Source organism: Neofelis nebulosa, chromosome 8, assembly GCF_028018385.1.
Source record: "Neofelis nebulosa isolate mNeoNeb1 chromosome 8, mNeoNeb1.pri, whole genome shotgun sequence".
In the NCBI taxonomy this organism is placed as follows: Eukaryota; Metazoa; Chordata; class Mammalia; order Carnivora; family Felidae; genus Neofelis; species Neofelis nebulosa.
Genome location: NC_080789.1, coordinates 15,785,680 through 15,813,282, shown reverse-complemented (window position 1 = coordinate 15,813,282; position 27,603 = coordinate 15,785,680). Strand labels below are relative to the sequence as shown.

The window sequence follows — 27,603 nt, the reverse complement described above, 5'->3', positions numbered from 1 at the left end:
GGTTTTTGTTTGTTAATTTTTCCCTAATTTGCAGTAGACCAGTGCTTCCATAAAATACAATAAAAATGAAACATTAAAAGAGATAACCACATCCTTTAATAGTCACAGCAAAGTCGGATTACTATAAATGTTTCTAAATGCAAACTCAATTTTTTTATACCTATTTTCAGTTTGTGTACCTATCTTAATGCAGTCCAGTTACAGTTTGTGAACTGGCATCAATCTGTAGACACGTTTGAGTAGCACTTATATGTCGGGTTGCCAGAGTATAGGAAACTATTATGTCTGTATTTTTTTTTTTAATTTTTTAAATGTTTATTTATTCTTGAGAGAGAGAGAGACAGAGTGTGAGTTGGGGAGGGGCAAAGAGAGGAGACAATCCAAAGTGGGCTCCGGGCTCTGAGCTGTCAGCACAGAGCCCAATGTGGGGCTCAAACTCACAAACTGTGAGATCATGACCTGAGCTGAAGTTGGATGCTTAACTGACTGAGCCACTCAGGTACCCCCTATTTTGTCTGTATGTTAAGCAAAGACTCTTTTTTATGTATAAAATTTGACTTTTAATTTCTTAATATTTTTAGAAATCACCTTTTAAAACAGTATATAAATCATGATAGATCATTTGAATGTTCATCTATGCTTTATAGCATGTTCTGCTTACTTCATAGCAAAAGCCAAAGCTGATCTTAGTTTTACAGATTCATAGTGAAGAGTTTATCATCCTGGAGCTGGAAGAAGGTTGCCTTAGGAACTCTTAATGCATGATATAGATGAAGAAAGAGGCCAAATAGAGTGACATACTCAAGATCGTATTTTTAATAAATGAGAGAACGCTGTGGTACAATCATTGACATGAAGTGGAAATCACATTGGAGTCAGATAATCTGGATTAAGTCCTGGCCTTCTACTTCTTAGTTAAGTGTCCTTAGACAATAGTTTAGGTAAGTGTCTAGTGAGCATTTCTTACATTGAAGAACATATATAAGAAGTTTTTTGTACACTTACAAAACCACCCATTATGAAACCACTCCTTTTGATGCTAATAAGTCCACTGCTCTTTCTGGATTCTGCTATATTTCATGGTAGAGGCTTACTGAGAACAGAAGTCATTTAATATAACTGCATCTATTTAAAATTATTTATATAAGGATTCTGTAGCAATGTGGAAAAATGCTAATAATTAAAAATTAAAAAGTCAGGAAACAAAATATATACACGTTATGATTGTAATCTGTGTTAAAGTAATATGCATATGTTACTGATAATCAAGTAGATTGACTAAGAATAAATACTTCTGTCTCCTGCATTATAAAATATACCCGCTAGGGGTGCCTGGGTGGCTCAGTCAGTTAAATGTCCAAGTCTTAATTTCAGCTCAGATCATCATCACACAGTTGTGAGTCCTGCATCGGGCTCCATGCTGGGCATGGCCCCTACCCAGCTTGTGCTCGCTCACTTTCTCAAAAAGAAATTAAAAAATTATACACACACACATTAGCTGGTGTAATTATGACTGTTTTTCTATTTTCTTTAATAGTTTGGTGTGTTTTACATTTTATTTTTCCCCCCCCCTTTTTTTTTTTTAACATTTATTTATTTTTGAGAGACAGAGCATGACCAGGGGAGGAGCAGAGAGAGAGGGAGACACAGAATCCAAAGCAGGCTCCAGGCTCTGAGCTGTCAGCACAGAGCCCGATGTGGGGTTTGAACCCACGAACCATGAGATCATAATCTGAGCTGAAGTTAGACACTTAACCAACTGAGCCATCCAGGCTCCCTGGTGCATTTTACATTTTAAAGAACATATATATTTAAGTTATTTAACCTCTTCAGAAAAAAAGAACTTCATATGAAGACATCTAAGTTCTGCTCATATAAAGAGACATTTTTACCCAATGAGACAAACCATCTTACTAGTCCAATCCACGAATAGCCTTTACTACTTCTCTTTCCTTCTTAGAAAGGAGAAGTGTCCAGATAACATTAATAGACTTCTACTAATCCTTTAGATTTGAAGAACTTAATCTAATCAGTTTATATTTTGGGTCTAACTTGTGTGCTAGTTGCTCTACTGAGGGCTACAAGGATTATGAAGAATATGAATAATAATAATCACCATTTACAGAGTACTTATTATGTCCCAGAGTCTATTTCACAATAGCCCTATGAGATATAGATGATACTATTCCCTTTTTACACATGGGACAGTGAGGCTCAAAGAAGTTAAATAGCATGTCTGAATTACACAGCAGCAAAGCCTAGTAATATACCCAACTCTAATTCAGAAACCACTACAATTTATATTTTCTTCTGTCTTGGAAAAAAAAAAGTGTCCTTTCTGCCATCAGAGAGCTTTTAGTAGTAACAGGAAGAATGTACAGAGCACCAAATGATTGCTATAAGATATGGTTTGGGTATTCCTTGGAGAGAAAGAATGTTGGGAGCTGAAGTGGTTAGGAGAAATTTTATATCAAAAGTGAATATTAGGGGCACCTGGGTGGCTCTGTCAGTTAAGCGTGAATTCTTTATTTCTGCTTCGGTCATGATCTGACAGTTCGGTTCGTGAGATCAAGCCCCAGGGTGGGCTCTGTGCTGACAGTGTGGAGCCTGCTGCTCCGTATTCTTTCCCTCTCTCTCTCTGCCCCTCTCCCTGCTCATGTGTGTGCATGCTCTCTCTCTCTCTCTCTCACTTTCTCTCTCTCTCTCACTCAAAATAAATATTTTTCTTAAAAGTGAATTCTGAGGTTAGCTTTGAAGAATGGTTAAAACTTGAATAGTCAAAGAGGAAGAAGAACTGATGCATGTAGAGGGGAAGCAGTAAGAAAGCAGAAGAGCTCAGTGTGAGATAATTTGGATAGGAATATAGCTAAAGAGGAGGGTTTGATAGAAGCACAGTATGAAAGAGAAGCCTGAAAAAGTAGGTTGGAGATCTTAAATGCTAAACTGAGGACTCTGAGATTTTATTTTATAATAATATATAAACCTATACTGAATACTTACACATTCTAGGCACTATTCTAAGAGCTATACATGTGGGATATCATTTAACTCTTACAGTAAATGAGGCCCAGAGAGGCCAAGTAAGTTGCCACAGTCACACTGTTAGAAGATGGTAGAAGAGCCAAGGTTTGAATACAAGGAGTTTAAATCCAGAACCTTTGCCTTCATCACAGTACTGCTGTGGTTCTAGAGTCCATGGTAAGTTGAACAAGTTTCAAGCCCAGGACCATTGACCTTAAACAAGTAATATATTTCACAAGTGGAGTAGTTTGTTGTTTTTTTTTTTTTTTTATTTTTTTTATTTTTTCAATATATGAAGTTTATTGTCAAATTGGTTTCCATACAACATCCAGTGCTCATCCCAAAAGGTGCCCTCCTCAGTACCCATCACCCATCCTCCCCTCCCTCCCACCCCCCATCAACCCTCAGTTTGTTCTCAGTTTTTTAAGAGTAGTTTTTAATATTTAAGGTAAGAAAGGTAATGTGACCAGACAGGGACACCCTATTCATCTTGAGGATAATCAAAGAGAAGTTAAGGTATTTGTATTAATGGCTTTCAACTCAGCCTACTTTTCTATGCTTATCTGGTCCATTGCTCTCACTTAACCCCAGTCCTGTAACATCCAAGTTGTGTCAGTCCATTGTTAACCATAGTTCAGTGGTTCACAGAGTGTAGCTTCTGAATTGGCAGCAGCAACTAGGAACTTGTTAAAAGTCCCAATTTTGGAACCTCACTCAAGACCAACTGAATCAGAACCTCTGAGGGTGCAGTATAACAATGTATTTTAACAATCCCTTTAGCTGATTATGATCCATGATGAAGTTTGACAACCATTGCTGTAGTAGACTTTGGGATTTCAGTTCAGGAGCAAATTACTAAAATTTTTTGGCGGTACTGATAGTAACATTGGGGAACTATTTGGGATCTTACTCTTGAGTGTCTGCTCCTGCGTCCACAGTGTAACTTTATAGAAATAGCCATGGCTTGCTAAGCTAGTAAGCATTTTAAAAGGGCTTTTTCTCAGACTCTTTGATTCTTAGTAATTATATTTTGTAAGCATACCTCAACTTTGCTTTCTGACTTTCATTCGTTACCGAGAACCCAAACTCTAAGTGAAAGTTGTTAAATCAGAAAATATTGGGGCGCCTGGGTGGCGCAGTCGGTTAGGCGTCCGACTTCAGCCAGGTCACGATCTCGCGGTCCGTGAGTTCGAGCCCCGCGTCGGGCTCTGGGCTGATGGCTCGGAGCCTGCAGCCTGTTTCCGATTCTGTGTCTCCCTCTCTCTCTCTGCCCCTCCCCTGTTCATGCTCTGTCTCTCTCTGTCCCAAAAATAAATAAAAAACGTTGAAAAAAAAAAAATCAGAAAATATTTCCATTAATTTTGATAGAAAAAAAAATGTGTTTTGTAATTATCTAAGGTACCAAAATAATTTGAGATTGAAAAATATATATCAGTTGAACAATGAAAACAATTTTGAAAGTAAATAAAATAGTAAATAAAAATAGTCTATACCTAACCTCTAATATAATGACAGTTTATTGTACCTGCAAAAAGAGGAAGAGAAGACTTAATAGTAAGTGGTGGCTGGTGGAGGAGGAATACAAAGGAGTCATTCTTTGGAAGATGCTGGAGAGTCAGGTAGTAGTAGTTTTAAGGTTAGATATTTGTGGTTATCTTGCACTTAAAAATAGGTATAGCACACCTGATCCAGCCACAGGGCTACAGAAAACATGGCCTATTCTCTAGGAGCCTGGAGAAGGAGTGAGATGCTCCAATAACTTACTCTATACAAAAGCAAAAACTAAGATCTTGTTGGAAGCACAAATATCAAAAGAAGGAGTGACTAGGGAAGCTTATAGACCCCTCAGTCTTCAAACTAAAGCTGAGAAAAAGAGGGGGCTCCTGACTAGAGAGCATGGTAGCATGTCCTTTCATGCCACAGAAGGAACAGCAGGGAAGGAGCTCAAGACAGATGTCAAGGGACTGGGAGTCATTTTGGAGCACTTGAGAAAAAGCGGGGAGTGTCTGTGACAGAGCAGTAGGAAAAGGATCACTAGGCTCATTCCAGATATGTCCTGTGGGCATCAAGGGGCTATAGAAAGTGTTTGAAGAGAGCAGAGCATGTTTTAGGAAGCATAAAATCAACTGAAAAAAAATAGTCACAGCATAGAAAAATACTGTTCGGGCAAAATAAAGGTGAAATACAAGAGCATCTTTGAAACACAGAAGGAGTGCATGCACTCAACAGATGGAGAAAGTGTAAAGAATGCTCCCTCTTCAATTCTCTAGCTTGGTGTACATATGCAAAGAAAATTTTTTTTTCTTTTTTTTTAATGTTTATTTATTTTGAGAGAGAGAGAGAGAGAGCGCGCGCACATGAGTGGGGAAGGGTGGAGAGAGAGAGGGAGACACAAAATCAGAAGCAGGCTTCAGGCTCTGAGCTGTCAGCACAGAGCCCGACGTGGTCTAACTCACAGGCTGAGAGATCATGACCTGAGCCAAAGTCAGATGCTTAACCAACTGAGCCATCCATGTGCCCCCAAAGCAAAATTTTTCTGATTCATCCAAATATACCTGATTTATTAATTTGGTCTTCATAATATTCTCTGAATAGAAATGATTATATTGAGTACAGCAATAGGTGTGTTTATAAAATATCACTTTTGTTGTATTTTGGGTAGGTCTTTGATTTTATTTTTTGAATTATAGTAAAAAAAAGGCAGAGAAGAAAGAGTCATGATCCAAAAAGTGGCTTGATTTTCAAGATACATTATGATTATAATAAAAAGCCACCTAACAGTCATTACGTGAGGCATGTCTATAATGAGAAATGGCATATTTAAGAACAAATATAACCAAAAACTGTGCTTTAAAATTAGAACTCTTGTCTTTGGTTGCCGGTTGATCTCCAGGAAACCTGTAAATGAAGTCTTTTTTTTTTTTTTTTTTTTTTTTTAATGTTTGTTTATTTTTGAAAGAGCATGAACAGGAGAGGAGCAAGGAGAGAGGGTGACAGAGGATTCGAAGAGGGCTCTGCTGACTGCAGAGAGCCTGATGCAGGGCTCAGATTCACAAACCATGAGATCATGAGCTGAGCTGAAGTCAGACTGACTCAGTCAGACTGACTGAGCTACTCAGGTGCCCCAGAAGTAGTTTTTAACTATAAATTTTGTAGGCTTTCTAATTTCTTTCATGTAGCCTTTTTATGTCCCAGTGTTTTAGTCCATTTGATCTATAGCCTTGTCTCTTCCTATTTGTATTCATACTTTGTTCTTTTTCTTTCTTGAGTCTGAGGTAGAGCAAGAAAGGAATCATATTGTCTATAGATTTGGGGGGGATTTTTTTGTTGCTGTTGTTATTTTTGGTTTAGAAGGTTAGGAGGTAAAGATGTCTATTTTACTAGATATGTAGAACTCCAAATTCACATATATAATTTTTTATAATACTTTATTATGTGTTTCTTAAACAGGAATGTAGATGAGTTCTCTCTTGAATAAAGTTATGTGGGTGCAAAGATTATCTGACTTCACCCCCAGAAATATACCACATAGGAAACAGTATGTTGAATTGGTTTTGTTTTGTTTTTTTTGTTTTGTTTTTTATCTTGGATATGAAAGATCAGAAATTAGAGAAAGATTGCCTTGTTTTTTGTATTTTTATAATGGGCACATTACACTTATCCCCACTGCCCAAACTTACGTTCATTTTAAAACAAAATGCTTGGGGGCGCCTGGATGTCTCAGTCCATTGGCTAAGCATCTGACTCTTGGTTTCGGCTCAGATCATGATCTCATGGTTCATAAATTTGAGCCCTACATCAGGCTCTGTGCTGACAGCACAGAGCCTGCTTGGGATTCTTTCTCTCCCTCTCTCTCTGCCCCTCCCCTGCTCGCTCACTCTCTCAAAATAAATAAATAAACTTCAAAAAAAATTTTTAAGTGCTTTAATGATGATAGTAAGACATTAAATGAAAGTCCTTTCTAGTCATCAGGGATGGCAGGTAGAATTGACATTATTATCAAATTTTTTTCAGCTTGTCAAGTTAATTTCCTTCCCACCTCCATCTAGAGAAAATAGTACAGTTGACCCTTGAACAACGTGGGGGTTATGGGTGCCAACCCCCTGCACAGTCAAAAAAAATTGTGTGTATATGGGGCACCTGGGTGGCTCGGTTGGTGAAGCGTCCGAGCTCAGTTCGGGGTCATGATCTCACGGCTTGTGGGTTTGAGCCCCACGTCGGACTTTGTGCTGACAGCTCAGAGCCTAGAGCCTGCTTTGGATTCTGTGTCTCCCTCTCTCTCTGCCCCTCCCTGCTTGTGTTCTGTCTCCCAAAAATAAATAAATGTTAAAAAAAAAAACCTTTTTTTTTTAATTCTGTGTATAATTTCTGACTCTCCAGAAATTTAACTTACTAAGAGCCTACTGTTGACCAGAAGCCTTACAAATAACCTCAACAGTCAATTAACACATATTTTGTATGTTATATATTATTGGATTTATACTTTTACAGTAAAGTAAGCCAGAGAAAAGTGTTAAAATCACAAGGAAGAGAAAATACATTTATAGTACTATACTGTATGTATTGAAAAAGATCCATGTATAAGTGGACCTGTGCAGTTCAGATCCATGTTGTTCAAGGGTCAACTGTACATTTAAAGTTGACATTGCCATAGCTGTACTACTAGGATGTACCTGAGAAGGTACACACAGCTTGGGATTCCTGCCAAGATCATAATGCTTGACCCATGAATAGCCTCTTTTTAAAGAGTTAAAGTCTGATGCTAGGTTGATACAAACTTTGTAAAATCTTACATTAGTCCTAGTTGGTGCTGTTGTTTTTATAAAATGCAACAGGTACAGAAATGGTCAGTAGTAAAATAGTTATACCTACTTGTTCCACATATAAGACATGAGCTTGAGAGACCCAGACCTGCAGTTTATGGAGAAGAAAGCTAGACATTGAATTTTGAGAGATGAACAGTGGTTCTTAAATTTAGCAATGACAGGAATAATTATTTTTCAAAAAATGCAAGATAGATAATATGTACTCTGGGTCCATCAGCTATGATTCAGACTAATTGCCTTCTATCCTGGTATTATATGTAGTCTGATGTTAAAAATCTGTTGAGAACAAAGCTATATAAAACTTGACCGATTCGCTCTGGCCCTGTACAACTAATTCAGTCTCTCTAGCCTTCAATTTCCATATCTGTAAGTGAAAGAAGTGCAACAAATATAAGGTCTCTTTTTTTTTTTTAATTTTTTTTTTTGAATGTTTATTTTTGAGAGAGGGAGAGAGAGACAGAGACAGAGGACAAGTGGGGGAGGGACAGAGAGAGAAGGAGACACAGAATCCGAAGCAGGCTCCAGGCTCTGAGCCATCAGCACAGAGCCCGACGCGGGGCTCGAACTCACCAGCCGTTGAGATCATGACCTGAGCCGAAGCCACCCAGGCGCCCCTAAGGTCTCTTTCACTTCTAACATTCTGTGACTTAAAAAATTAAAAATCGAGGCGCCTGGTGGCTCAGTCAGTTGAGCGTCCGACTTCGGCTCAGGTCATGATCTCAACAGCTGGTGAGTTCGAGCCCCGCGTCGGGCTCTGTGCTGACGGCTCAGAGCCTGGAGCCTGCTTCGGATTCTGTGTCTCCTTCTCTCTCTGCCCCTCCCCCACTTGTGCTCTGTCTCTCTGTCTCTCAAAAATAAATAAATGTAAAAAAAAAAAAATGTTTTTTAAAGTAAAAATCTTTTCTAGCCAGAACCTGACTGCTATTACATACATTGGTAGAGAAGTATTCTGTTTTAAATCATTTAAGCCAAATAATGACTTTTCATACTCATTCCTGTTTTTCAGAAACTCTGTGAAGGTATATTTAAAGTCCTTGTAAAGGACATCCCAACAACATGTCAAGTGTCTTGCCTGGAAGTTCTCCGCATTCTCTCCAGAGACAAAAAAGTTTTAGTTCCTGTAACAACCAAGGAAAATATGCAGATACTGCTGCGACTAGCCAAGCTAAATGAGTCGGATGATTCTTTGGAGAAGGTGTCCGAGTTCCCAGTTATTGTGGAGTCATTAAAATGTCTGTGTAACATAGTGTTCAACAGTCAAATGGCACAGCAGCTCAGCCTGGAACTTAACCTTGCTGCAAAGCTCTGTAACCTCCTGAGAAAGTGCAAGGACCGAAAGTTTATCAGTGACATTAAATGCTTTGACTTGCGCTTGCTCTTCCTCCTGTCACTTTTGCACACCGACATCAGGTCACAATTGCGCTATGAGCTTCAGGGACTAGCGCTGCTAACCCAGATCTTGGAAAGTGCCTTTAGCATCAAGTGGACCGATGAGTATGAATCGGCCATAGACCGTAATGGACCTCCTCTCTCACCTCAGGAGACAGACTGTGCCATCGAGGCCCTCAAAGCTCTCTTCAATGTGACAGTAGACAGTTGGAAGGCACATAAAGAGGTAAGGTTGAGAAGAATATTCTTATCTACCTATTATTTAATTGGTCCGGGGCATCCCTAGAGCTGCCTGTAGGGTTTTAGTTGACATTTGTGTAACACTTACTAGAAAAATAGGATGAAGATGAAAAAACAAATATTTTATTTTACTTGTTTTTTATAGATTTAAAAAAATTTAATTCCAATATAGTTAATATGGATTATTATTTTGTAAGATGCCAAATATAGTTCCTTTTCTGAGTTGTACCATCACATGTCTTTTTTTTAATGCCTTTTTGAGGAATAAGGTTTAAATGATAATATTTGAAGGGAAATAAAACAATGTATTTCATGAAGTTACAGGCATTTATGATGACTGCCATCTTGAAGAAAAGATAATCAGGCCAGTTAAAACTGATCAATCAGAATTGATGTCTGCTCAGTAGAGTAAAAGATGCTGTATCACCTATCATCCCAATCTCCTAGAGTGTTATAGTATTAGAAAGCTATCAGAAATGTAGGACTACAACTAGATATCCAGGCTTGTACACAGTCCTAGAAAACAAATGTAATTACACTAATGTGTGAGAAAGGTTTTTTTCTAGACTAAGATCCTTCTCTGTGGCTTGGACCATACAGCAGCCCAAAAGTGAGGCAGATTTGATAGTTTATATCTAAGTACCCACAAGAACAATATGCTAAACAAGAAAGTTAATTTAAGGAAGAAGACAATTGTAAATGAAGTAGACAAACTTTTTTCCTTGCTTCTAGACTCTCAACATTTCACGTTTACCCTATTTAACCTTAAATAATGAGTGAAATTGAGCACCTGCTTTAAAAAGAAAGAAAAGAAAAGAAGAAAGAAATGCAGTATGTTGGTGCCAGAGCAAATTATCTTTTCTGACGATTGACTTTAGGACCTAGGGCTAACATTTTGCTGTGTCCATTTGAAACAGTTCTCACCATGAATACAGATCTGTTTTTGCCAGCAACCTACTTTGAGAAGATTATCTCAGTGCAGTGCTATAGTGGGAGAATGCAGGCATCTGAGTTTTCAAGTGCAAATAGGTCTATATTTTGAAACCAAATATTTGAAGATCAGTCCTAACAGCTGTTTTAGATGACTGTAGTATGGTCAGTTTTTCCTGAGACTTGGCAGGAAAACATGTGGAAAGCCCACATGCTCCATTTATGCTTTGAAACCAAATATTTGGAAGTATTTAAAATATTATGTCTCTATGCTTATTTGGTACCTTCTATGGTTATTTTTCTTACACTGTTTGTTTTGGTGTTTTTAAGTTCTCCATTTAGTTGCAAGAGCTCTTCTGAGACTGTTGGTTTTTCATTGTTGGGAGGCCCTGTTATTTAAATTGTGCCCGAAATAGTAGTTCACACTGTTGAGATTCCCAACAAAAGGGTGTACAAGTCAATGACTGCTTATCAGTATATGTATGGAATGACATGTGACATGTATCAGTAAATTGAGATTCGCCCTCATGAGTGTGCTTCAGTTAGAAGCAATAGTGGGGCTGGAAGAAGCCTTAGAAGATTTAAAGCAGCAAATACTCATTCTGTAGCATAGAAAGTTTATTTTCCGAAAGATAAATGAGAAAGGATCAGTAGTCCTGAAGCAGGCTTCTCAGCAGCTGAAGGGCTTCTTGTGAGTTGTGGTTCAGTAGATGAAGCCGTTATAAAATGTGCCCAGTTAATGTTAGTCTGGGCTATTACTGAAGTTATCAGAAATTTAAACAGTAGTGAAAGTAGGATCTTGCCAACCCATTTAGGCAGGAGTGTGGGAAAGGTTATTTTCAAACCAGTTGAATCTCTGTGGGTCTCCAAATTCAAATTTTAGCAAACATTTAGTCAATCATTCAGTTAGTCAATAAATATTTGTGGCCAATTACAGGGTATCATGCTGGCATGTGTAATATGTTGGCAAATAATAGACCTAGTCTCTGCCTTCAGTTTTGTTGGTGAGACAGGTAGTAAGTAAACAAATATATAATTCAAATTGTGTTAAGTGCTAGGAGAGAAACAGTGCATTCATGATTGAAAATACTTAGCACAGAGAAGACCATGAAGGTGTCTCCTGAAATAGGAAGACTGAGAATGATAAAGCTGTTTGAAGATTGGGGAGATGGATGTTTCCCTGAAATCAGAACATAGAGCACCTTTTAGGGAGGTACCCACAACTTAGCATAAAAAAAGTCTATAATAAAGTTGCAGAGAAACTTGCCAATAAGAGTCCACTTACTTAGATTTTTTTAAAAGTTTATTTATTTATTTTGAGAGATATGTGGGGGAGGGGCAGAGAGAGAGGAAGAGAGAATCCCAAGCAGACTCTGCACTGTCAGCACAGAGCCTGACACGAGGCTTGATCTGTGAGGTCGTGACCTGAGCCGAGATCAAGAGTTGGACACTTAACCGACTGAGCAACCCAGGTGCCCCCATTTACCTGGATTTTAATAATTACTTGATTGTCAGATGCATGGCATCTTTCTCCAATTGAGCAAGCACCTAAAGAATTGTTAGTACTTTAAATACCAACTGAAATAAAGGGATAATAAAAACTTACTTTTTACAGAAGAATCCAATTTTAAAATACAATGTTAAAAGTAACTAATATTATTTTCTTTTAATCAAAATGCATGCTCATTGCAGTAGATCTAGAGGAAAATTGCATATGAGCAATAAGTACAAATCACCTATAAGCTTACCACTCAAAGATAAGCACTGTTTGTGTTTTAACGTGTATCTTTCTAACTATTCTTCATTGTAGAATATATAAATATAAACATGTATAATTTCTTTTTACAAAAATGCAGTAATTTTATAATCTTTTTTTCCTCAGTAAATGTTCTTGAAGAGTAGTAGTTTTCAAAATGTTCCCTGAAGCCATAAAGTTCCTAGGGGTAGCCTCTGGTGATGAGTGGACAGTGTTCCAGGTTCCCCACCCTCACTTCCAAAAGAGTATCTTTGATTGTTGCTGTTGTTTTTTTCTATTTAAATTTAGGTTGAAGGGCGCCTGGGTGGCACAGTTGGTTGAGCACTCAGGTCATGATCCCAGGGTTATGAGTTCAAGCCCCACGCTCATTGTGGAGCCTGCTTAGGATTCTCTCTCTCTCTCTCTCTCTCTCTCTCTTTCTCTCTCTTTCTCTCTCTCTCTCTCTCTCCCTCCCTCTGCTCCTCTTCCCCACTCGTGCTGTCTCTCTCTCTCTCTCTCTCTCTAAATAAAATGAAAAAAATTAAAAACAATTTTTTAAAATAAATTTAGGTTATAACTAGATATCATTTGGGGATAAAAAGAGTTCTGCAACCAAAAAATAATGTACCAGTTTATTTTCCTGTTAAAGATTGATAAATCCTTATGAAGGAATACCCTTCATAAGTAATTTTATATTTAATAGGTATATTTATATTTGAGTATTCCTTCATAAGGATTTATCAACCTTTAACAAATTCCCTACGTGTAGGCATTTAGATTGTTTGCAGTTGTTTACTATTGTAAATAGTAACACAGTGAATTTTCTTATTGTAAAATTTTGTAGATACATTCCTAAAATTGTTGGGTCAAAGGATTTTTTTTTAAACCCTAACGGTTGTTAATATGTATTGTCAAATTGACCTTCAGAAGATTAGTGCTAGTTAATACCTTTCCAAACCCTGGGGATTGCACCTTTAAAGATCTTTATGACCACAGCTCAACCGTTAGAGAAAATACAGATGTTTGGTTTTGGTTTTAACTGTTTTAGTAGGTATTTCTATCACTGTTCACTTACAATTCATTAAAAACAGAAAATTAATGACTAGGTTTTTCTTGAGGTTTAGCAGATTAGTGCCATTTGTTCATTTTAGGTTCATGTGTTAAATTCCTGCCTGCCTCCCTGCCTGCCGATACCATCAGGAATCTGAAGATTCCTTTCTATTCAGTAGTTGGCCTTATTTCCACACGGTGTCCATCTGTCTTCCTCACTTCCTTCCTCTTTCCCTCCCTTTCTCATTCTCTCCCTTTCCTAAAGATAGTATGTTTAAGAGGTCAAAAGACTCCTTTAGCAGGACCTGAAGTCAGTTCTAGAAAAGTTAAATGAAATGGTCTTGTCTTCCTCCTGCTTTAACACTTTTGCTAAATCTCTTTGTTGGAGGAAAGCATGTTATTCTGGAAATCCCGTACTTAGCACACTTTCCCTCTGCACTGCTTCCCAGGTCATCAGTGCAATGTAATGAGAAAACATAAGGACCAACAAACATGTTAGAGCCAGACACCCAAGTGCAAGCAGGGAAGTAGTACCACTATCTGTGTAGTCAAAGGATGTATTAGAGTGACAGAAAACAGTGAATGTCCATAGAAGTTAATTGGGAATGTCACACTGTCATAGAAGAGGTTAGTTCCATGATTATTTTAGAGACTTTAAAGGAAATATGGGAAAAGGACATAATATTAATTTAAAAAGCTTCAAGCTATGTCATGTTTGTTTGTTTGTTTGTTTGTTTGTTTGTTTTGGGGTTGTTGTTTTTTTTTTTTTGCTGAATCATTTTTGAGTAGACATTGAGTGCCCGGTATGTGCCAAATTCTATGTTGGGTATACAAAGATGCAAGATGAAGAAATCATCACTGCCTTCAAAGAACTAAAAGATTAACAGGAAAATCAGACACATAAACACAGATAAATATACGACTGTTTGTTACATTCTATTCTTCTCTATATTTTCTATATGTTTAAAAACAGGAAAGAATCACCTCAGTAATGCAGAGATGTTTCAAATGCCATAAGTTCTAGATCTTTGAGGGTATGTCTGACCTCCCTGGGATAGTCTTTCTGCTAGCAACATACCCAGTACAGAGTAGACTTTCAGCAAATTTTTGTTTAATGAAAAATAAAATGTGATATACAGAAATACATAGGAGAAAAAGCCCAAAGTTAGCAGGGAGGGAGGAAAAATATATGGTACCTTTTAAATTTTCAAAGCTTTTAGAAAATTCTCTAGAAGTCTAAAACATTTAATAACATTATTTACAGTAGTAATTTCTAGCCTTTTTAGAGTTAACACTATCTATTTTATAACATTTATATCTCCCCTTGCAAATTAATTCAAAAAAGCATTGATTATTTTATGCCCATCACCATATTAGATGCAAAAGATGCAGAGGTAAAATACATAATCTCTACCTGTAAAGAGACAGAGATTTTTAAATATACACAGTTTAGTAGGACAAATAACCATGGTAGAGGTAAGCAAAAGGAATAGGGTAAAACATAGGATAAAATGCTACCTGAGATACAGCTGTATTTCTAGGTAAGCATGCATACATTTATATGTGTGCATGTGTGTATGTGTGTGTCTGTGTCTGAGTGTTTGTTTCGCTTTTTATAGGATTGAAATTAAATTTTCACAGGACAGGTTTCCTAAACCTTCTTGAAGAAAATTAGAACTATCCTGGGGTAACAATACCAGATCAGGACTGGTTGGTGAGCAGTATTCTCCCTTCAGACTTTCTCAGGCATTGTTTACATCAGTTGACACTTTGAATGAAAAGATGTGAGGAAACTGACACCTTTACCAAATAAAAGTGAGATCTTCCACAGTTTGCACAGAAGGAAAAAGCAACAGGACCATAGTAGAATCTGTAATTAAGAAGTGAAGCCTGTATAGAGATCCCAAAGAATTTTCTGAGTTTTTATCTACCTTTTAATTGAGTGTTGTTATCTCATTTTGATTTCCACTATCACAACAAGCCTATTTGCTTTCTCTCTGTTCCTCCTCCCTTTGTCCTTGGTGACTTTTTTCTTCTCAATCTTTGGAGATAATATGATTTCAGAGGAGAGAATATTGATGTCTTAAAGATACCAAAATTAAGATGAAGCAAGTAAATTATAGTTATATAAACTGTATTTGTATAATGTTTTATAAAGAACAGTTATATTTAATCTTTCCAGCATCCTTGTGATACAGCAGCATTAACTACATTTAACACATGGAGACACGAAAGATCAGAGTGTTTAAATTACTTACGGAAAGTCACATAGCAGACTAATAGTATAGTATCCATTCTAACCTTTGTTAAATAAGACTTCTTAATGATAACACTCATTTAACCAATATTTATTGAGACATAGACTAATGGAATAGAATAAAGAGTCTCGAAATAAACCTACACATATATAGTCAACTGATTTATGATACAGGTAACACTGAAGTGCAGTGGGGGGAAAGTGGGCTTTTTAATAAATTGCCCTGGATCAATTGAAAGGCTGTATGGAAGAAAAACGAATTTATTTTATTTTATTTTTAATGTTTATTTATTTTTGAGAGAGACAGAGCATGAGTGGGGGAGGGGCAGAGAGAGAGAGGGAGACAGAATCTGAAGCAGGCTCCAGACTCTGCGCTGTCAGCACAGAGCCTAATGCGGGGCTTGAACTCACAGACTGTGTGATCATGACCTGAGCTGAAGTCGGACGCTTAACCGACTGTGCCACCCAGGCATCCGGAAAAACAAATTTAAGTCCCTACCTTATACCATACATAGAACATTAATTTGAGATGGATAAGGACCTTAATATTAAAAAAGGTAAAATAATAAAGCTTTTAGAAGAAAACAGATTATATTCATGACTTTATCCTAAACAAGTCAAACATTTCTTAAGTAGCAAAGATTTCTAAAATAGGACAAAATAAAAACCAAATCTTAAAGCAAAAGTTGACAAATTGGTCTTCATTAAAATGAACTCATCAAGAGAAGAAAGTAAAAAAAGCAGGCCACCAAATGGGAGAAGATATTTGCAACACATCTATAAATAAAGGATTGTATCCCAAATACATTAAAATCCATACAAATCCATACAAATAAAGTCAGTCAACCCAGTAGGAAAATAGTCAAAAGGCTTGAATAGGCACTTCACAAAAGAGCTATCCAAATGACCAGTAGTTACATGAAAACTCCTTAGTTATCAGGGAAATGCATAATAAAACTATGAGACCACTGCACACCCACAAGAATGACTGAATTTTAAAAGACTGACAATACCAAGTGTTGACACAACTGTAGAACTAGTGAGAGTATAAATTGGTATAAACACTTTGCAACACTATTTGGCAGTATATTCTGAAGTCTGACATATGTATATGACCTGTGATGCAGCAAATGAAATGTAAGAAAGTACATTCACAGCAGTACTCTTCAATGTAGTCCCAAACTGGAAACAATCCAAGTGCCCATCAAGAGTAGGATGGATAAATAAATTGTGATACATTCATTGTATTTAGCAGTGCTTTCTTAACCAAATTGGTGAAGGATCAGATTTTTTGCCCTTGCTTTCAGAATGAAATTCTTGTATAGTGCAATATTACAATGTCAAACTGGAAAAGTTCCTAAATGCTCACACCTTCTGCACTCATGACACTGCAGATCAGTGGCAAACAGGGTGCGGACCAGCAGTGATCCACAGACTACATCTCAAATATTACTGCTCTCGAGTGATGAAAATGAACACACTGCACCTAAATACACATGACAACCTGAATGAATCTCACAACCATACACAAAGGGTCTATATTTTATGATATCATTCAAGTAAAATTCAGTGAAAACAAAAAATCACTAACCTGCAATGTTAGACATTCAGATTACCCTTGAGGATCGGGAGATTGTCATTTGAAGAGGCCAATTCTGGAGTTCTTAATCTTAGTGTTGGATCATTTTTGTGCTGGTTATATGGATGTGCTCATTTTATGAAAATTTATCTGGCTGCCCACTTATGACTGGGACTTTTTTTTTTTGTTTTACTTACCATTTACATTAAAAATTATTGAACATCTATTAAACACATGCACTCTAAACTTGTAAAGGTAATAGAGTACTGGAGAAAACAGTGGATATTGCCAGTATGTAAAGAAATGTGGCATTACAAATTAATGATTTTATGAAAGGAATCATAACAAGATACAGCGATAGAAAATAATGAAAGAAGAAACCTACTTAGATATGGTCTAAGTAGGTCTTTTCTAATGAAATGGTCTTTCTAATGGTCTTTTCTAATGAAATATTTTAGCTGAGACCTGGAATATGAAAAGGAATCAGTGATGCTGAGATTGGAAACAACAATCCAGGGATTTGACAGTTGTTTTGAGTAGAGAAAGGGAATTTAGTGGATTTACAGTAAAAGAGGGCATTGAGGATATAGGTACAACTTGGGAATTGGCGTTATAAAAGTTGGGACAGGAGGAAATGGGATGGAAAGAAGTAGGATTTTGGTTTACAGTTGCAAATAGAAAGACCACAATGGATAGTTTTGCAAGAGGCTTGTCAACATCAGCATGAGAAGAAATGATTGTGATATCTAGAATAAAGGAAAATCTTGTTTGAAAGGAAGTGCATTCCTAGTTAATTTTCAAAACCGAGGAAAATATGATCTTATTAAGAATTAACAAATGGAAGAATTTTACAGGTGTTTCCTGTGCTTCATGTAATTTGGGGTAAGCAAAAGTGTATTTACATATTAGAGAATTTTGATCCAGGCATTTGAAAATGGACAGTGAATGGGACAGCATTCATTTCAACCCTACCAGTCCTAGTGTCTCTGGCATTCTACTGACCCCCCTCCCCTTTTCTCTATTCCTTCCCCAACACATGATTATTTTACTATCACTCATTTCAGCCCTATCAGTCTTACTTACCTTTTGTTTCCTTCTTCCCTCATCCTTTCCACTCACCTTCAAATGTTTCATTCCAAGTACTAAGCACTTCCATGTGTATCATCCTCTTTAATCCTTTTATAACCCTACCAGTCTCATATTTGTGGAGATGTGTGTGGGGAAACTTTGGCTCAGAGAATCTGTAGGACTTGTCTAAGGTCACAGCCTAGACTCCAGACTCCAAGTGAAGTGCTTTTTTACCATCATGCTACTGAGGCCTTCATCTCTTCCAAATGAACATATGATGGTGTTAGGCTTAAAATACTGTCATCTGCATTACGAGTAATGCAATTGTGCTCTATTGTTTGTTAGATCTTATAGGAGACATCATCTCAGAGGGCTGAGTTATATATATGAATATATGTATAATATTTGAGTATATTTCACTTTATATAGACTTGAGATTATATGTAAAACTGAAGTTTTTAGATTTAAAACATTTTTAATAAAGTTTTTAAAATTTTAAATAGTTTTTGAGGTAATCGGAGACTTCCTGAAGTATAGCATATGCAGGATCTCTATTATAATTATCATTTATTTTACATGTCTTCTTAGTTACTAAAAATCTGGAAGCAGAGAGATATGGCCTTGATGCAGGTAATTAAAGAAATTATAATGGCCCAAAATCTCAAGAAGAGGCCCAAAATCTCTAAAAGAAGAGGAGGTAAACTAAGTGATTATTCAAAACTTAGCTTATTTCCTACTGCTTGCCTTCTTCCCTCTGACTCTCTCTGTGTCTTTAATAACAATGAGTAAACATTGGAAAAATAGGAGATTAAACTCAGATCACTTGTTTTTCATCACTTGCTGGTAATTCTGGGGGAACTAGCAAGATTTGGGGGAACTAGGAGATTAAGAAGACTCATTAATGAAGTTGGCAGATTATACCTTTTAATTTATTGCTTTTGAAATAAGAAATGAGGCAGTTAAGTATGTACAGCCCACTGTTAAAATATCTGATAGCATTACATCTGTTTGAACTTTTATAACCACTAGTAAACTCTAACAGTATACTATCAAAAGAATCTATAGACTTTCTGAAAATGGAAAAGATCCTCAGGTGAATTGAGTCTTAAGGTAAAAGAGAGTAGGAAATGCATGACTGTTGATCATGTCTCTCTTTGCCTGACATGCCATAAAGGGAGTGGTTAGATCAGCATCTTCTGGTTTTCAGCCACTTCTGGAGATGGCTGTTCATATAAGACAGTAACTATTAACTTAGTATTGAGAATTTTGTCTACAGTGTCCTGACTTCTATTATTTATGGTATAAGAATGACTGTTTAGGGGGACAAATGGTCCATAAGATGGCTCCCAGGGATGTAGGAATACACCAGACTCCTTCACTAAGGCATTCAATCCCCAATTTTTCCTCTTGTCTTTTTTATTTGCTGTAGAGTGATTCTCATCAGTTCCGTGTCATGGCAGCTGTCCTTCGCCATTGTTTACTAATCGTAGGTCCAACTGAAGACAAAACAGAAGAGCTGCACAGGTAGGTAACTTCTGTGTTGATATCTCAGTAAAGGACATCATCAATTCTCGATGTTTTTATGCTTCTAATTTTAGTTGTTATGAGTACAGGAAAGTGAAAATATTCTGGTAAATCAACTAACCGGTAAGTCAGAAATCACTACCATGCCCTGATGACAAATTTTCATTCTGTCCCCTGTGGAGACAGTTTGGCATTTGTTGCATTCAACAATAAAACCCAAAACAACAGTAATAATAGCACAGTTCAATAGTTATTGAATAATGGGGCGCCTGTGTGGTTCAGTCGGTTAAGTGCCCGTCTTCAGCTCAGGTCATGATCTCATGGTTCATGAGTTCAAGCCCCATGTTGGGCTCTGTGCTGACAGCTTGGAGCCTGCTTCAGATTCTGTGTCTCCCTCCTACCTCTGCCCCTTCCTTGTTCATGCTCTGTCTCTCTCTCTCTCTCTCTCTCTCTCTCTCTCAAAAAAAAAAATAAACATTAAAAAAAATTTTTTAAGTTATTGAATACTATATGTGACATTATGCTAAGTGCTTTGTAAAGATTAACTTCTTTTAATCAGCACACCGGCCTTATCAAGTGGGTACTATTTTTCCCTTTCAATAGATGATGAAATTGGGGCATAGAAAGATTAAGCAATTTCTCTGCGATCACACAGCTCTATTAAGTGACAGAGCTTGTATTTGAACCCTGCTTTTAATTACTACACTCAAACTAATGTTTCCACTAATTTCATTGTAAGAGTATTTACCAAAAAGTGTATCTTAAGCAATATGGATTAATTAAATTTTAAAAACCTATTATAAGAATTGGGTCATAGTCTCAAGTATTAATATATAAAAACTAGTTCAAGTTTTGTGTCTTGCCTGTTGGAGCTATTAATGGACAGCTACTAAAATGTATCATTCTGAGAACTGAGTTAATACATTTTTCTCCTTCTTTTACTTTCTATTCTAGATCAGATTTGTATTAACAACACTTATAATTTTAACATAAGACTGCTTAGGGTGCTTTATTCTTTAAGAATATAAATGGCATTTTAAACAACTCAAATAAATTCAAATCTGCAAACAAATAACTTTGGCGTTAACTCTCTTTTACAAATAAACTTAAAATTGGGTTCTTCATAGCTTTTGAGCATTTACAGTATTCTTTTTTCCAAAATATGGCTTAAGTAAAACTTAATAGAAACACAACCAGAGTGTAAAAATGAAACGTAACCTTGTTATTTTTTAATCAAATTCATATTATTTTAGTTATGATCAGCAATTTATTATTTGATATTATGCTGAGTTTGTTGGTAGGTTATCTTTATGTACCCCACCCTGCAAACCTCAAAAGATTATTTTCTTCACAGTTAAAAAGTGTGATTTTTTTCCTTCAGTTAGAGATCAAAAGTTACTTTAATTTTTTTGAGTCAGTGCCTTTAAAAAATAATCAGATTAGGGCACCTGGGTGGCTCAGTCGGTTGAGCGTCCAACTTCAGCTTAGGTCATGATCTCACGGTTTGTGGGTTCAAGTCCCGCGTCAGGCTGTGTGCTGACAGCTTGGAGCCTGGAGCCTGCTTTGGATTCTGTGTCTCCCTCTCTTTCTGCCCCTCCCCCACTCACACTTTCTCTCTCTCTCTCTCTCTCTCTCTCTCTCTCTCTCTCAAAAATAAAATAAAAACATTTAAAAAAATAATCAGATTAAGTGCAAAAATCATAACCACTAAAAAGATTTTATTAAGCGTTTTTGACTTACTATAATTTTTTTCATAATCAAGAGACACTGTAGATACTAAAAATTAAAAAAAAAAATGGATTTATAGAAAGCCCAGGAGTAAACTGGTGGCTTTTTTTTTTTTTGAAATCAGATATTATAAGTTAAATGGTATTCATACAAGAATGTGAAGAGAGGGGTGCCTGGGTGGCACAGTCAGTTTAGTGGCTGACTCTGATTTCAGCTGAGATCATGATCTCACATTTCATAAGAATGAGCCCTGCTTAGGGCTCTGTGGTGACAGCAAGGGGCCTGCTTAGGATTCTCTCTCTCCCTCTCTCTCTCTGCCCCTTCCTCTCTGTCTCACTCTCAAAATAAATAAACTTAAAGGGAAAAGAATGTGAGGAGAAAGTGGGGAATTGTGACACTAGTTACAAAAACATTGCCAAAGATTTCTCTGATAAATTTAATATATTTTTTTAAATGTTTATTTATTTGTTTTTAGATGTGAGAGCACACATGTGCGTAAGTGGGGGAGGGGCAGAGAAAGAGGAGGAGAGAGAGAATCCCAAGCAGGCTCCACGCTGGCGACACAGAGACTAACTCGGTGCTCCATCCCATGACCATGTGATCAAGAGTTGGACGTTTAACTGACTGAGCCACCCAACTGCCCCTGATAAATTTAATATTTTAACACAGCACCCAGTATTTGTCAAAAGAGAGCAAGAAGAGAAGTTTTAAAAATCAGATTTTTTAAAAAGTAATTAGATTTCTTTATTTTCCTAATGATATTATTTGCTTTAAATATTTATTCTTAAATAAATTTTAAAGATACTTTTCTTTAAATTTGATTTTATCTTAAAAGTTGCTTTGATAAATTTCTATTAGGTACACTGTAAATAAGAAGGGATATCCCTAGAGCCACAAACAGGATATAGGAGTTTCTCAGAGGCTTTCCCAGGAGATTGAGGTTGTGGCTGACTTGACAGTTTATCTGGAAAGGCCCTGCATGTCCCTTTAATCAGAATTAAAGTGATTAGTATCATTGGAGAATAATGACTCTAGGCTAAGCCATTTAAATACAGAGAAAATTGCTTTAACCTCAAAGAGCTATTTTAGGAAACTTACTAGAATTGTAATACCTACTAAATTCTGCTTATTTGTAGTGGCCATGAAAATCGTGTGTGTGTTTAAGGCAAAGTTAAAACAAAAAAATCAGGGGCGCCTGGGTGGCGCAGTCGGTTAAGCGTCCGACTTCAACCAGGTCACTATCTCGCGGTCCGTGAGTTCGAGCCCCGCGTCAGGCTCTGGGCTGATGGCTCGGAGCCTGGAACCTGTTTCCGATTCTGTGTCTCCCTCTCTCTCTGCCCCTCCCCCGTTCATGCTCTGTCTCTCTCTGTCAAAAAAAAAAAAAAAAAAATCAGAATGTTTTTCAAAGTAATATTTTGTTTCAGTTTTTAAGTTATTTTCTAAGTTTGTTTTTTCCTTTTTCTTTTTGACACTTCGATTTAAGGACAAATATGATGAAATAGGTAAATCTGAATAGTATGTGATTATGCATTATCATCAAACTCAAAGAGTTGTAGTAATGATTCAATAAGAAATTAATAAAGAGCTATTGTCCCTGGCACTGAGGAAGCACTTGGCAGGTGGGAAGGCTGCCACTGCCACTTCTGTAACTATTATTGTAATAAGCATACTGGCTTTTAGAACCAATATTTAGTTCCAGATCTCTTCCAACTTTTAAAAGTTGGTTTTTGATTTTGATATTTTGTTTAGGAACTTATTTCTGTGTATATCCTGTGATCATGTAGAGAAATCTATTTTCCAATCATCTAAGCTTTTCTGTCTATCATACATACGTGTCATGAGCCTAGTAGTAGGCTCCTCCAGGAAACGAGTGAGTAAAAAAATACCTTGGCAACAGCTTTTTCTGATGTGCTGTCTCTGTAAGACAGTGCCCTTTTTTTCCCCACCCCCAGAGCAATGAAGAGGACAGGGACATTGAGATAAAATGAGTTAGCTCACACGGACAGCTGACCTTAACCTTTATTTCCACTAATAAGCGTGTGAGATAGCTTTAAAAATCTATTTATTCTATTTCATTTCCTCTTGTCTATACTTAAAGTAACAAGTAAATTGTTGGTTTGAGCCATCTTTTTTGCTACTTTAAAGAACACATCCTAATTCTGTTCTTCTCTGCTATCTTCCTGAACGTATTTTCAGCCCTCTTGTCCATAATCAGCAAGCTTATACTTAAACAGCCAAAAACAGTTGCATGTGGATGTGGTTGTGGTTTCATTTTATTTTAGAAGGGGGAAGATGGGGCTGGCCTAAATGCTGGATAGTTGAGGAGAGGGGAGGGAAGGACCAGATCTGATTTAATTTCTTTTAACCTCTCCATCTAATTTCTTTCAGTTAGCACGCTGGCATCTACAAAATGCTTTCTCTCTCTCTCTTTTTTTTTTTTAACCCAAAGAGCTGGCGTGTTTTTTATTTTCATTTTTTTCAATTTATTGTTATTTTATTGGTGTGAAATATACTATCAGTTCTACCTGTACATTTCAAACAAGCAATTAAACTTTGATCTGTTATTTGTTTTGGTTTTTTTTATAAATATGAAATTTATTGTCAAACTGGTTTCCATACAACACCCAGTGCTCATCCCAAAAGGTGCCCTCCTCAATACCCATCACCCACCACCCCTCCCTCCCACCCCCCATCAACCCTTAGTTTGTTATCAGTTTTTAAGAGTCTCTTATGCTTTGGCTCCCTCCCTCTCTAATCTTTTTTTTTTTTTTTCTTCCCCTCCCCCATGAACTTCTGTTAAGTTTCTCAGGATCCACATAAGAGTGAAAACATATGGTATCTGTCTTTCTCTGTATGACTTATTTCACTTAGCATAACAGTCTCCAGTTCCATCCACGTTGCTACAAAAGGCCATATTCCATTCTTTCTCATTGCCATGTAGTATTCCATGGTGTGTCTTTTAAAAGTAGTGATTACCTCCCTGCTTTTTTTGTTTCTTTGTTTATTTTAAAGTTTATTTATTTATTATGAGAGAGAATGAGCATGAGTGAGGGAGGGGCGGAGAGAGGGAGAGAGAGAATCTCAAGCAGGCTGCACACTGTCAGCACAGAGCCCAACGTGGGACTTGATCTCATGAACAATGAGATGATGACCTGAGTTGAAATCAAGTTGGACGCTTAACTGACTGAGCCACCCAGGTGCCCCATGTTGTTGTTTCTTTGTTTAGACCAATTTATTTTATCTCACATATTGAAGTACCTAATGATATCTTATTACAATGCTAAGCATATGCCTTTTTTTTCCAGCTTTATTGAGCTATAATTGACATATAACATTGTTGAAGGTGCACAGTGGTGTTGCTTTGATACACTTATATTACAAAATGATTACCACCACAGCATTAGCTAGGCATAATGCCTTACCCGTGGCTGACTTTCAATAAATGTTTGAAAACTGAGGGGAGAGAAGATGGGGGAATGGGTAAAATAGGTGAAGGAGATTAAGAGCTACAGACTTCCGGTTATAAAATAAATAAGTCACAGTGATGAAAAGTACAACATAGGGAATATAGTCAATAATATTGTAATAATGTTGTTTAGTGACAGGTGCTAACTACACTTATCCTGGTGAGCACTGAGTAACAGAATTGTTGACTCACTGTTGTATACCTGAAACTAATGTAACATTGTGTTTCAATTATACTTCAATAAAGATTGTTTTTAGAAGTTTGAAAATTGGATTTCATTTTGGCTTATATTTTTTAACTGAGCTCTTACTATATGATAGGCACTATGTTGAACTCCTGGACAACAAAGATGAATACAGTACAATCTGTGTTCTCCAGGGCTTAACCAACTAGGGGTAAAACAGACATGTAAGTAAATAAGTGCAGTTATTTTGATGAGTGCTGCATCAGACACGAGCAAGCTTATGTAGGAATGCAGAAAACAAGAGAGTTTACTTTGGAGAGATCAGGGAAAGGGGGTCTTATTTTATTTTATTTTTTGTTATTAAACCACCTAGCTCTTTAACTTCTTACTGTGAATAACACTTATGTAGGTGAACAGATATTTTCTGAACTATCACTGAGCACCATGCTAGGTGCTTGAAGGTCTCCATAGTGCATACTCTGGAGGAACATAGAGTCTAAATGAGGTGACAAGACATAAATATTAGGAAAAGTTAAATAACAATTCAAGACCATAATAGAAGAGCAATCACAAGATTTTGAGTAGTATTCCAGTGAATTAATTATCCAAATAATAACTGCTAATAGAGTTTAAAGACAAGCTCACTGTGGTCTAGCATGATGAAGAAAGTCTTTCTTACTTATACTGTACCTATTCTCCATCCTCATCCAGACCTCTGGTCTCCTGCTTATTCCTTTTTCTTCTACCTATAAGCCCCCAGAGGCTTACTTTCTTCTCTCTCTATTCTGAAGCATTGGTTCATCATTTCAACCTGTCTGTACACCTTCATTTTCATGTCCTGCCAGTCTTGAAGCACCCAACCCCAGATCTGTCAGACCACCCACCTTCTCCACTTCTAAACTCAGGCTGCTCAGTCTTGTGGAACAGTTTTACTAACCCAGCAGATTGGTCCGTCCTGTCTACTGCATGCAAGAGTTGTTTCTTGAAAAGCAAATCTCTGTTTAGAATCCCCTCAGGGTTCCCCTCTGTCTTTATGTTTCAGAGCAAACTTCTATTATTTTGCATTTATTAATGATCTGTAGCCTTATCAGGGAAATCTGTTTCCCTGGCTTCTGCACCTTCCTCTTTGCCAGAATAACTCCGGTTTAAGGTCACCAGTAACCCATCTGGCCATAACATGCATCTCATGGCAATCCCCTTTATGACACTCCTACCCCACTCCATGCACACATACATGTACTTTTCTGGTTTCATTGCCTATTAAGGCCCCTCCTTTAGAGGCATTATCCTTTGCTTTATACTGTATACTTAGCACCTAGCATAGTAGGCATAGTAAATATTTGTTGAGAATGAAGGGAAGTTTGAGCTAGTCTTAAAGAATGAGAACATTCTAGGCAAGAGAAAACATGGTCAAATACAGAAATGAGTATGTCTCTATGGCACATTTAGAGAACAATGACTAGGTTGCTGTGTGTTAAAAAGATATGCTTTGCAGAGAGCAGCATACAGGGGGGTCTTTCCATCCATATCTTATCCAATGTTTTCTTGATACTTCTCACCCGCTGCTACTCCAGTCTTCTCTTGCTCTTTACAGCAAAACTCCTCCAGTCGTGGACTCTCTGGTTCCTCTACTGTTCTTTCTTGAATTTGGTCAACTCATGCTTTAGTTCCACTGCTCAACTGGAATGGCTCTTAGTGACTTCTGTGGTGCTAATCCAGTGGACGTTTGTCATTTGTCATCTTGCTTGTTTGTCCACATCATTTGACAGGGCGGTTGCTCCATTCTTGCTTATATACTTTCTTCCAGGACACCAAACTATCTTGGTTTTCCTCCTACCTCACTAATTGTAATTTCCTCAACTCAGCCTCAGACAACAGAGTGGCCCAGGTTCAGCCCTCAAAGTCTTTCAGTCCACACTCATTCCCTCACTGATCTGATCCCATCTTTTATCTTTAAACATCCACATGCTAAAACTCCTCACTTTCTATCTCTAATCCAGATCTCCCTCCATGGACTCCAGACTCTTATAGCTAACTTCCTATCAACATCTCCACTTGGAAGTCTAATAGATAAACCAAACTTAACATATCCAAAATTAAACTCTTAATGTTCCCCTAAAAAGCTGCTTCTCCTGCAGCACTTCCCATTTCAGTTTATGGCAACTCTAGCTTTCCACTTGCTAAGGCTAGAACCTTGAATTCTTACCGTTCACAATTCACAAGAAATGCCCTTTAAAATGTATCCAGATGTAGCCACTTCATTGTTATCATCATGTTCAGTCATCTAAATTATTATAGTAACATCCTGATTCTTCTCACCTTTGATGTCCTACCATCTGTTCTCAATGCAATAGTCAGAGTGACCCTTTTAAGGTAAATTAGAGTATATCACCATGCAAAACCCTATAGTGGTTCCTTTTTCACTCCAGAATAAAATTAAGTTATAATAGCCTGCAAGACCTATCTGGCCTCCTATACCTATCTGATCTCCTGTCCTACTCCTTTTCCTTTATACAGTAGTTCAGCGAAACCATCCTTCTTACAGTTCTTCAGTCATGCTGCTGCATGACTTGGGCCTTTGCTCTTGCTTTTCTTTCTGAAATGCT

General features: G+C 37.1%; 1 protein-coding gene across 9 annotated transcripts in view; it reads left to right on the top strand.

Annotated features, from left to right (window-relative positions):
• Positions 1-27,603, top strand: part of RIC8B (RIC8 guanine nucleotide exchange factor B) — a 104,902-nt gene that overhangs the window by 33,536 nt on the left and 43,763 nt on the right. For all 9 annotated transcript variants that reach the window (XR_009265380.1, XR_009265379.1, XR_009265378.1 and 6 more), the window contains 2 exons: positions 8,854-9,462; positions 19,525-19,619. Coding sequence is in view for 5 of the 9 variants with exons in the window: in XM_058741527.1 (XP_058597510.1) it covers positions 8,854-9,462; positions 19,525-19,619 (704 nt within the window). In the remaining 4 variants the exon portion in view is untranslated. The remainder of the gene's footprint in view (positions 1-8,853; positions 9,463-19,524; positions 19,620-27,603) is intronic.